This window comes from Carassius auratus, unplaced genomic scaffold (genome assembly GCF_003368295.1).
Source record: "Carassius auratus strain Wakin unplaced genomic scaffold, ASM336829v1 scaf_tig00026259, whole genome shotgun sequence".
Lineage (NCBI taxonomy): Eukaryota > Metazoa > Chordata > Actinopteri > Cypriniformes > Cyprinidae > Carassius > Carassius auratus.
The window spans coordinates 67,501-80,274 of NW_020525500.1; the positions used below are offsets into that span (position 1 = coordinate 67,501).

General features: G+C 37.3%; 1 protein-coding gene across 3 annotated transcripts in view; it reads left to right on the forward strand.

The window, feature by feature from the left end:
- taf2 (TAF2 RNA polymerase II, TATA box binding protein (TBP)-associated factor) overlaps positions 1-12,774 on the forward strand; it is a 139,461-nt gene that overhangs the window by 34,085 nt on the left and 92,602 nt on the right. For all 3 annotated transcript variants that reach the window (XM_026250973.1, XM_026250974.1, XM_026250975.1), the window contains exons 13-14: positions 4,094-4,208; positions 4,326-4,435. In XM_026250973.1, the coding sequence (XP_026106758.1) occupies positions 4,094-4,208; positions 4,326-4,435 (225 nt within the window). The remainder of the gene's footprint in view (positions 1-4,093; positions 4,209-4,325; positions 4,436-12,774) is intronic.

Here is a 12,774-nt window from a genome sequence, read left to right on the forward strand (position 1 = left end):
CAGCCTCATCTCGGACAGATCTTCTGATATGTGCCGCTGGCTCTGATGTCTCTTCAGTGGTTAAACATAAAATATAATTCAGCTGCGGGGTAAATCTTACAGGTTTTCTTTGGTCTGTATTCAATTTATCTATATGCTAAAATGAAAATAAAAAAGGCAAGTCTATATAATATTTCGTTTCATTGCAATGGCTGTATATAACATTACACATATCCCTGAACTAAGTACATTTCTGCAGCTGTTATTATGTTTAAATGAAAACGAAAGGAAGCAGGGGTATTTTATATCCTATTTCGTTTTATTGTAAATATACTGAGGGGAAAATAACAGTAGCCAAAGCGATCGGAGTTCACGCAGCATTGGTTGAGTTCAAACACCATTTATTCGGATCATTTTCAAATATTACTGTTATTGTGTCATTAAATGTAATTTTAAAAGTGTTTCAGGCGAGAATGTAGTTGTTTAAAACTCAAATCTATGGTTTATTTATAAAGACAGCGCCTATTTAAAAATGTGTTTCGCCGATCTCATAGACGGTGAGCTACACTCGATCAGCGGGAGCTCAGTCCTCATGTATCCGCAGAGAGCAGCCTTACCTCGGCTAGACCTTCTGATATGTGCCGCTGTCTGATGTCTCTTTAGTGGTTAAACATAACATAATTCAGCTGCGGGGTAAATCTAACAGGTTTTCTTTGGTCTGTATTCAATTTATCTATATGTTAAAATGAAAATAAAAAAGGCAAATTTATATAATATTTCGTTTCATTGTAATGGCTGCATATACACATATCCCTGAACTAAGTAAATTTCTGCAGCTGTTATTATGCTTAAATGAAAACCAAAGGAGGGAGTGGTATTTTATATCCTATTTCGTTTTATTGTAAATATACAGAGAGGAAAATTACAGGACTCGCGTCGTCGCTGAAATCACACTCCCCAGTTGAATGCACGAAGTCAGAACTAACTACCGATGATGCACGTCCAAAATCAGCGTACCTTTTTTTTTTTTTTAAATCAGCGGTACTTTGTATTGAGAAACGCACAGACCTACGTCCCCAGTCTATTTGCCTAATCTACCCGGTACTTTACACCGTGGTGGAAACGCAGAAAGCAACAGGTCTGGGAGGAAAAAGTTCCTGGGAAAAAAAGTTCCTGGTACAAATGTTCCGGGTAATTTCGGTGGAAACGCGGCATTATTGTGTCATGAAATGTAATTTTAAAAGTATTTCAGGCAGGAATGTAGTTGTTTAAAACTCAAATCTGTAGTTTATTTATAAAGACAGTGCCTATTTAAAAATGTGATTTGCCGATTTCTGAGACGAAATCGGCAAATAAAATAATTTGTTTTGGGTAAATCAAACAGGTAATCTTTGGTCTGTATTTAATTTATCTATATGTTAAAATAAAAAATAAAAAAGGCAAATTGATGTATTTCGTTTCATTGTAATAGCTTTATATATACACATTTCCCTGAACTAAGTAAATTTAATTCTCATTATTGTTTAAATGAAAATGAAAAGGCAGTGGTATTTTGATATCCTATTTCGTTTTATTGTTAATATAGAGTGAGGAAAAATTGCAGAAGCCTAGGCAAGCTGACTGATGTTATTTAAGTACGCTGCTGTTTGCAGAATTACCGGATGTGCGTCGTCACGGACATCACACTCCCGAGACAAATGAGCGGAGTCCGAACTACCGAGGATGCAAGTCCAAAATGTGCGTACTTTGTACCTGCAGTAAAGATAGTTTGCGGTTTGATATTCAAATTTCTTTTGACTATAAATACGCAGTGCACTATCATAGACATGCAAATAATACCGAATATCATTCATCTACGAAAAACAAACAAACTGATTTCGGCCCAAAGGACAGCGTCACCTGAATCATGGAGAATGATATTCTGTATTATTTGCATGTCTATGACAGTGCACTGGGTATTTCTAGACAAAAGAAATCTGAACATCAAACTGCAAACTATCTTTATTGTGGTAACTTTGTACTGAGAAAAGCGTGCAGACCTACTTCACCAAGACTATTTGCCTAATCTTCCCGGTACTTTAGACCGTGGTGGAAACGCAAAAAGCAACAGGTCTGGGGTGAAAAAAGTTCCTGGTACAAATGTTCCAGGTAATTTTGGTTTAAACGCGGCAGAAGATTTCTGTTAGGACATCTGTCAGCTGTTCAGCACAGTCTCTCAGTAAATGCCCAGGTATGTTTTAAGGACCCGCAGCCTTGCATGGGTTAATCCTAGATAGGGTCTTCCTTGTTGGCTGGAGACATACAAAGACTGGTCATTTGGGATGTATGGGCAGTTCTGTGCAGGTGTGTCATTCTGCATTTCAAACCATGAATAAGAGTGGTTGAGTGCATCTGGGAGGGATGTGTCGTCATCACAGGCCTGTGGCGGGAGTTTGTATTTAGTGTTGGTCTGAATGGCTTGCCACAGGCTCCATGTTTCTCTGCTGTATGTCAAGTGATTGATTTTTTTTGGGCATATGACCGTTTTGCATTTTTGATGCCACAGGACAAATTGGCTCTTGCTGTTTTGACAGCTGCTTTATCTACAGATCTGAATGCTTCAGCTCTGGTCTTTAGCATCCCATGAACCTCTTCTGTTATCCATGACTTTTGGTTTGCATGTGTGGTGATGATCTTGGTGACTGTCACATCATCAATGCACTTTTTTATGTAGGCACTCACACTTTGTGTACTCCTGCAGTTCTGTGAGGTTGTTGTAGGTCGCTGTCTCTTTAAACATGTTCCAGTCTTGGCACTGAAAGCAGTCCCGTAATGTTGAGTTTTTGAACTGGTTTGACGAGTTTCAGAAGTGTTCTGTATGCTGGAATTAGTATAACAGAGATGTGATCCAAGTACCGGAGGTGGGGGTGGGGTATAGCCTTGTACGCATTCTTTTCTGCTATGTAAATGGAGTCCAGTGTATTTTTTCCCCCTGTTGCAAAGCTCAGATGTTGGTAGAAATTTGGCAAAACTGTCTTTTTTTTTTTTTGCGTGGTTGAAGTCACCGGCTATTATGAAAAAGCCATCTGGGTTCCAATAACAATGGCCGTGAACTCCCGCAGCAGATAGAACGGTCGACACTTCACAAACATAAACTCCACCAGCAATTTTTTGTCATTACCACAGCATTGTTACGCCACTCTTTGTTGAAATACACACACAGGCCACCCCCACGAGCCTTACCAGACAGTGCTTTGTCTTTGTCTGCTCGATAGCAGGCAAGTCCGTGTAGCTGAGTAGTGGAGTCTGAGATGTTGTCGTTAAGCCATGTTTCAGTGAAAACAAACACACAACAATCTCATGCAGTGTAGACTGACTGAGTTGAATAAAATCCAGTTTCTTTTCCAGAGCAAACGTTTGGAAGCATGAGTGATCGAATCGCTTGTCTAGTGGGGTTAGCCCTTATCCCAGCTTGTGATGACTCTGTGTCGCAGTATCCAGTGATATTACAGTTAAAGTGGCCATTTGTATTTTTTATTTTTTTATTTCTTTGAGGTTCTGTAGAACAATAAAGAAGATTTTAGCTGGAATCGTGGTCATTGGTGATTTAATCAAATTCATGCAATTCAGTGGCTGCCCGTATTTGAGAATAAAAAAATCATGGTAAACAAAATGAATACCTGTGCCTCCTGAGGATATATATTGAGCTTTTACAAAGGGAAACATTCTTAATATATTGTCATGTGCCACATTTATTAATTTTGAGTTCCTTGTTATTCAGCTTTTCTTGTTTTATTCTCCAAGATGATCAGCCACTGACTTTTTTCAATCCTCAAGGTCCATGATTTTAGCTCATGGTTTCAAATCTTCTTTACTGTCCTACTCCTATATTTTGGATGGCCTGAGGGTGTGAAAATTAACAAAAAAAAATGTTTTTCGGTGAACTAACCCTTTAATATATGCTTTATAATTACTAATAAACAGCCAATATAATGGTAATATGCATGCTATTAAGCAACTTGCGAATTGGTCCCTAAACTAGAGTGTTACCAAAATTTACGTTGCACTTGATTTAGGAAGTTTGAGCTCATGCAGACTGTAGTTTAATATATTACTTCCTTTGACTCAACCTCAGAGACCAGAGTGGGGTCGTAAAATTTTTTGGAAGTTTTGCTTTCAACAGGAAAAGAAATGTTTTGGAACTTGAGATCCGTCAGGACTACACGTCATCTGGCACACAGAAATATGTGGTGAGTGACTGCAGTTTGAAAATCAGATGGAAAATTGTGTGAGAGAAGCTAGTCTTCTAGTTGGTCTGACAATGATTATGTGCATATTGAAAACTTACACATTCTGTTTTTTGTTAGGGCCCTATTAAAGTGACAGTGCAGGAACTGGATGGGTCATTTAACCACACGTTACAGATAGAGGAGAACAGTCTAAAACATGACATTCCCTGCCACTCTAAAAGCAGAAGGTAGGTGACCTGCTTTCAGGAAAAAAATACATGCCTGAATCTAATCAGTAGTTCGTAGTAAGCTTGTTTTTCACTTAGGTCTATTTGTATAACTCAAAATTTTCAGATAACTCAATTGTCAAAATAATCAATAGATCACTTGATTACCAAAATAATCATAAGTTACAGCCCTAGATTTGTTAACCCTCTCAGGTCTAGGAGGTTTTAGGGGCCTGGAGAAGTTTTGACATGCCCTGACTTTTGTGCTTTTTTTTCAGTTGCTTCTAAATATTTTAGTGGCTAGTGTCTGAAAACACTGTATTCAGTACAAACTTGGCTACAATAATATATAAATATCATATATGTACATGATTTTGTCTTTGAGAAAACAATGTTTATGCATAATTAGTGAAAAACTAAAATTTTGAAGTCACTGAAACAAGGTCATAAAACACATCCAGAACATTTGATCATAAGACTGTTAAACCTGGAGCATGTCTAGAATTTTTGCTTCAAGATTATGTGAAAATCATCTTGTTTACTCACAGAAAACAATACATTTAAATTTTCTAAGACACTTTTTGTTTGTAGAGGGCATATGTGAGTAGGCATCAGCTATCATGAATATTATTGTGATTTACAACTGAAAAGACAAAGGCCCACATAATGAGCTGCATAATGAGCCTTTCAGTCAGGTATGTGACTGAGAGAGAATAGTTACAAGAAAGAATGCGAGGACAAAATAAATGTATATGTTTTTGTTTGTAGTTTATTTAGAATAGATTTAATTCTCACAAAATAATTTGAGATTCACTTGGAAGTGCAGTTAAACAGTTTATTAGGATGCTATCTATTTGGATGCTGAAAATTTAGCTTTGATCTCATATTCAAATTGAAAGCAGTTATTTTAAATAGTACAAATATTGAACAATATTACTGCTTTAGCAAACTGGTATTGACTGGTATTGTGTCTTGTTGAAATATATACATGAACATCACATAAATAGCATTTCTAAAGTGTATATTGTTTGAGCTCTTAAATTAAATGATAAACTACATTATTAACAATATTGTGATGGTCACTGATACTAGTAGTACAGTACAACATTTAGATTATGTAAATAAAAAGCATAATGTTTCACTTGATTATACATTTAGTCAGGAATTATAGTTTGGAAAAAAACTAAAAAACAAAGAAAAGACTTGTGTATGATCTCTGCTGGATTAAGAGCTTCATTCTTTTTTTCTGAGGTAATCCTCAGCACATCTTCTTGGGGTGAATTGTCTTATTCCTCTCAGCTCGAAGCAAACAGTAAAATAATAATAAAAAATAAAAAACTAGAACAGTCTCACTGCTTTGTTTTCTGTGATATGGGCGTATACATGCACTTCATGTGGAACATTAAAATATCAATACCGTGTTCACCTCGTTTGCGTGGTTAGATTTACACTGCAGACCAAGGCTGCAGACAGAGTTTGTTTTCTTTATTTTATAAATGCTCAAAGTTTTATCGTGTAGATACAAATAAAAGTAGACCCTTTACAGATTCGACTGATGTATTGCTTGAACTAAAAGTGTAATTTGAGATTTTTACGGGGATATCAGGAGAAGATTCCTCATAACGTATATATCAGTCCCTCCAGAAAAACTTGATTATGCGATCACCTGATTTAATGCATAATCAGCCAAGGGCCGCATATTTATGCGGGGGTCGCATTTTTTCAAATACACTGCACTTTCGCCACATAAATTGCCGATTTCAGGAAGCAAAATATGCGGAGGTAGCATGATTTCATAATAATAATAATTTTTTGTTGCAAAAAAATCACACATCTTAGCAGAAAGTTGAAAATTGTTGCATTTACTTCACACAAGTAAATCCTTATGAACCTTATGAAGTGACGTAATTGTGCGACATGAACATCATCTGTGAAGCCCGTGGTGCAACCAGGGTGAAGGACGCAAATCATTCTCATCTGCCAACAAAAATATGCGCAAAAGACAGCGCGAAGCAGTTACCCGGTGTGTTACAGAGGGATGAGTATGAGGATGGCGAATGATAGAATTTTTTTTCTCTTTTTCATCAAACCTCAGTTTTTGCAAGTTCCTGCAATTTCATCGCATAAGATTGCAAAAATATCCCGCATATTCCATCACATTTTTATGAAAACCTGCCGCAAAATCAAGGATTTTTGCCCGCAACAATCACAAAAATGATCTGCGTTTTTCTGGAGGGACTGATATATGAGGGGATCAACTCCAGGGGGGCTAAAACATTTTAAAATACAACTGCATTGTTTTGATTTGTGATTAAATGACAAATATTTTGTCTTAAAAAAAAAAAGAAAAACTTAAAATATTGACTCATTCTAGTGAACCAAGTATCTGTATATCTCATGTGTATTGTCACATAAAGTGTTGATAAATGGTGATAAGGCTCATAATATCCCAAGTGTATGATACTGCTTTCATTCTTCAGGTCAATCATATTCATGAAAAAAAAAAATCTGTTTGAATAATGAAAGCAATAATTTTGCCGTAATATCTTTTAGGGTAAAAGTTGCCTCAGTCATTGCAGGCTTTTGTGCTGCACTTTATTTGTGCCATTTTGTTTTATTAATTTATTAGAATTTGATAGATAATAACAATATTGTTTGATAAGTGAGATCTCTGATTTTAGTCCTTAAAAACCAAAAAAGTAATGCTAAAAAAAGTCCTTGAAAGTCCTGGAATTACATTTTGCAGTTTTTGTACGAACCCTGTAAACAAGATACAGTTTTAGAAGTTTTAGCTAAAATAGATTTTTTAAAAACGAATTAGATTTGCAACTAATGATTATTTTGTTAAAATCAATTAATTTAAATTCTATTTTTTTATCCAAACAATAAAATAGGCTGTGCAATTGGGCAATTAGTTGAATTAGTTGAAAGGGGTGTGTTCAAAAAAATAGCAGTGTGGCATTCAATCACTGAGGTCATCAATTTTGTGAAGAAACAGGTGTGAATCAGGTGGCCCCTATTTAAGGATGAAGCCAACACTTGTTGAACATGCATTTGAAAGCTGAGGAAAATGGGTCGTTCAAGACATTGTTCAGAAGAACAGCGTACTTTGATTAAAAAGTTGATTAGAGAGGGGAAAACCTATAAAGAGGTGCAAAAAATGATAGGCTGTTCAGCTAAAATGATCTCCAATGCCTTAAAATGGAGAGCAAAACCAGAGAGACGTGGAAGAAAATGGAAGACAACCATCAAAATGGATAGAAGAATAACCAGAATGGCAAAGGCTCAGCCAATGATCACCTCCAGGATGATCAAAGACAGTCTGGAGTTACCTGTAAGTACTGTGACAGTTAGAAGACGTCTGTGTGAAGCTAATCTATTTTCAAGAATCCCCCGCAAAGTCCCTCTGTTAAAAAAAAGGCATGTGCAGAAGAGGTTACAATTTGCCAAAGAACACATCAACTGGCCTAAAGAGAAATGGAGGAACATTTTGTGGACTGATGAGAGTAAAATTGTTCTTTTTGGGTCCAAGGGCCACAGGCAGTTTGTGAGACGACCCCCAAACTCTGAATTCAAGCCACAGTACACAGTGAAGACAGTGAAGCATGGAGGTGCAAGCATCATGATATGGGCATGTTTCTCCTACTATGGTGTTGGGCCTATTTATCGCATACCAGGGATCATGGATCAGTTTGCATATGTTAAAATACTTGAAGAGGTCATGTTGCCCTATGCTGAAGAGGACATGCCCTTGAAATGGTTGTTTCAACAAGACAATGACCCAAAACACACTAGTAAACGGGCAAAGTCTTGGTTCCAAACCAACAAAATTAATGTTATGGAGTGGCCAGCCCAATCTCCAGACCTTAATCCAATTGAGAACTTGTGGGGTGATATCAAAAATGCTGTTTCTGAAGCAAAACCAAGAAATGTGAATGAATTGTGGAATGTTGTTAAAGAATCATGGAGTGGAATAACAGCTGAGAGGTGCCACAAGTTGGTTGACTCCATGCCACACAGATGTCAAGCAGTTTTAAAAAACTGTGGTCATACAACTAAATATTAGTTTAGTGATTCACAGGATTGCTAAATCCCAGAAAAAAAAAAAATGTTTGTACAAAATAGTTTTGAGTTTGTACAGTCAAAGGTAGACACTGCTATTTTTTTGAACACACCCCTTTCAACTAATTGCCCAATTGCACAGCCTTAAGAGCGTGCATATCATGAATGCTGGGTCTTGTTTGTTTTCTGACAATCTACTGATCCTACTGGTAACTTGTTTGCCACGTAGCAATAAAAAATATACTAAAAACCTTGATTATTCTGGTTAGTCACATTGTACTGCTATTATTTTGAACAATACTGTACATTACTGGGGAAGTTAAGCACTCACAGCCCTTACAGTTAACATCTGAGCAAACTGCTCCAACAGCTAGGTGACGTGGGGAGGGGCAGCTTCAGAGTGGTAGGTAGACCGAGTAGGAGCTGAGTAAAGCTGTTCATTTCTCTTAATGTCTTCTTGCTTTTTCTACACTTTCATCCAGTGTCCAGTTTTACCGCAAAAATGTCAACTGCCCTCCTCCTTAGGACTTTTACTTTTTTGTTGGTTCTCTGTTTTGACCTGAAAAGATGCTGCTGCAATCTTTACTCTGGCTTTAACATCAGTGTTTCTTTCCCAAGTAACTAAACTGTCTAGATTACTTTTGAGAGTTTTGTTAGACCAAGTTAGATCTAAGAATGGCAAGGCTTTTCTGTATTGAATAAATACCAAATTTCTTTATCAGATCCAATCTGACTGACTCTGTCACAATTGAGTCCATGTGCTGTCCTAACAAGGATTTGAACTCACTGTCCACGAAGGAGTGGCTAGTCCACCTTTCTTAGTTATTGGAATCAGCTTAGCATTCCTTCTCAACATTTTGTAAAGTCTTTCTGACACAAAAGGACACTTCTAACACTTCCCTGGCAAGCTGAGGATAAAAACACAAATTACTAGCACTTTATGCTAAACTTCCCTGCCAGACACAGAGGATAAGCAAAATATTAGCATGTGATGCTAATCTTCCTTGTCTAAACGGAAGATTACTTTCATCTCTAAAATATATTTTTTAGAGGGTAACTTAATTAACCAAACTCTACAGCTGTTTGTTAACTCTTCTCTGGCGGCGCTGAGGATACTGGTCTTTTCTTTTCAAGGTTCTTTTGGATAGTTACACTCACCAACCATTGGCTGAACAGAAAGATTAAGTCTGGAATGAAGTCAGAATCAGAATCAGAATGAGCTTTATTGCCAGGTATGTTTACACATACGAGGAATTTGTTTTCGTGACAGAAGCTCCGCAGTACAACAGAATGACAGCGACAGAACATAAAACGCATAATAAAAGAATAAAAAATATAAATAAGTAGATAGTGAATGACAATATACAAATGAAAATTGTAGGCAGGTATATTACAAAATGCAGTTATGTATGTACATGTGTATTATGTGCAAAATTTAAGTGTATACTAAGTATGTGTGTTAGATAAATAAAGTGTATGTGTATATAAATATAAAGTGTAGTGTGTTCGCCGTTATTATCAGCTGTTCATAAGATGGATTGCCTGAGGGAAGAAACTGGTCCTGTGTCTGGTCGTTCTGGTGCTTTGTTGAGATTGCAGTTTCAATCTGGTTTCAGATGAGAAGCTCTATCCAGGTCACGGCACCAAAAACTGTTGGCAACTCAGAAACGAAGACCAGGAGACTCTTGGGTAATCTTTAGCAGAATTCTTTGAGAACGCTCTGCGTGGCGCTGTAGTCATCAAAAGTCTAACTAGTCATTAGGGCCCAAGCATGTACATGTGTATTATGTGCAAAATTTAAGTGTATACTAAGTATGTGTGTTAGATAAATAAAGTGTATGTGTATATAAATATAAAGTGTAGTGTGTTCGCCGTTATTATCAGCTGTTCATAAGATGGATTGCCTGAGGGAAGAAACTGGTCCTGTGTCTGGTCGTTCTGGTGCTTTGTTGAGATTGCAGTTTCAATCTGGTTTCAGATGAGAAGCTCTATCCAGGTCACGGCACCAAAAACTGTTGGCAACTCAGAAACGAAGACCAGGAGACTCTTGGGTAATCTTTAGCAGAATTCTTTGAGAACGCTCTGCGTGGCGCTGTAGTCATCAAAAGTCTAACTAGTCATTAGGGCCCAAGCACCGATGGTGCGAGGACCCTCTTGTATCTGCTCCGTCTATTCTTCTTCTTCTTCAAAGTTGCTGTAACTTAGACATACATTGACCATTGACAATGCCAGTGACCATATTGGCAACAGGAAGTGACATATTTTACACTGCGACAAACTACTCCTAGAAATTTTATGACATCAGTGTCTTTTTTGTGGTCAGTCTAATCTAAAGGCCTGTGCCATGTTAAGTTGTGAAGATAAAGATTTCGTTAAAAGGCGTGTCAGGCGCCGTGACGAAGTTCGATGTCTCGCCTTTGGACTAAAAGATGTTATAACTCGGGCATAAAATGTCTGATCTTCCCCAAACTTCACAGGTGTGATAAGAGTCCTGGCCTGAACACATCTGAAGGCCAATATTCCATCGGGTGTTGCAAAATGGCTCAATACTGCCACCTATACACTTTTCAACGGATGCGCCTCGAGCTATGTTTCACTTACATGTACAAAAATCGGTATACACATGTAACTCACCAATACCTACGAAAAAGTCTCATGGTACGAAATCTGAATCCCAACAGGAAGTCGGTTATTTAGAATTTTCTCTGCAAAATTGGTGTTGTTTTTGCCATTTTCAGGGGTTGTTCTTTAACGAACTCCTCCTAGAGATTTATTCCGATCAAAACCAAACTTGGTCAGTGTAATCTAAAGGCCTTTGCGATGTTAAATTGCGAAGATCTTGAGGTTTAGTTAAAGGGCGTGTCCATGGCGGCCTGACAAATTTCAATGTTTCGCCATGAAAAAGGAAGTTGCTGTAACCAAGACATACAATGTCCAATCTGCCCCAAACTTCACATGTTAGATAAGACTTCTGCCCTTAACAGATCTACATGCCCATATTCAGTTATAGTCATAGCGCCACCTGCAGGCAACAGGAAGTGACATGTTTTACGCTGCAACAAACTACTCCTAGAAATTTTTTGACATTAATGTATTTTTTGTGGTCAGTATAATCTAAAGGCCTGTGCAATGTTAAAATGTGGAGACCTTGAGTTTTTGGGCGTGTCCATGGCGCCATGACAAAATTTGATGTCTCGCCACAGCAAGAGAAGTTGTTGTAACTCAGGCATAAAATGTTTGATCTTCTTTGAGGTAATTTGAGGTAATCTGGACAGAAGAGATTAAAATACCAGGTTTAAATGGGTATGTGTCTTTGTCCAACGGGTATGTGATCCGATCAACCAAAATGCACATTAAAGGGTTCATATGACATTGCTAAAAATAACATTATTTTGCGTATTTGGTGTGATGTAATCTGTTTTAGCTGAATTCCTCATGCATTTGATTTATTTTTTTACGCCCCTTTCAGTAATGTGATGCTCTGTCTGCAAAGCCAATAAATCCCATTATAAAAAAGGCCTTTGTTGCATCCAGTGGGGACATAATTACTGATTATAATTACTTGTACTCTTTTTATGCATTGTGTAAAGATAAAACAATGTCTGCATTCGAGATCGGAGAAATGAAAAGCAACAATTGTCACTCTGCACTGAATTTGAATCATCAGTGGCAAATTCTTTAAATATAAAAATGTACCTAAAGACTATGAGTCAGAAGCGCCAGACTGCCCTTGCAAAGTTGGAATTGCCCCACTTTATAGAAACAGACACTGGCATTGTAGGCTTCTCTATCTCTTAGTCTATCTCCATGTGCTGCACACATCTGAATATTTGAGTTGAACTGTTCCGGAACAGTGTTTTAAATGCCACTTAACCACATTTCTAGTTGTGTCCTCATTTGGAAGGCCAAACAAAGTTTCACTTACCTGGCGGTGGCAGCAGCACCAAAAATTAAAGCTACGTCTTTCTTTGTATGAACATTTGGGTGGTGTTATGCAAATCTTCCTACGTCTTGACTACATCATGTTAGAATGAGCTGTTTAACGTAGTCGTTGCTGACTTCAACCTGTATAAAGAATATCTCTTTGAATTTTAGATTTTAGTCTTTGCGACTTTACAAATCATTTTTATGCACCAAGAGATTGTAACACTCCAAAGAGAAAGGAAAAATTTAAATTGTAGAATATATAGCCCCTTTAATTCCAAGTGTAAATAGGGCCCAAAAATGGAGATTATAATGAAGATCAAAAAGAAGAACACAAACTTTTCTGTTGACAGATCATGAGAATGTTCTGCATG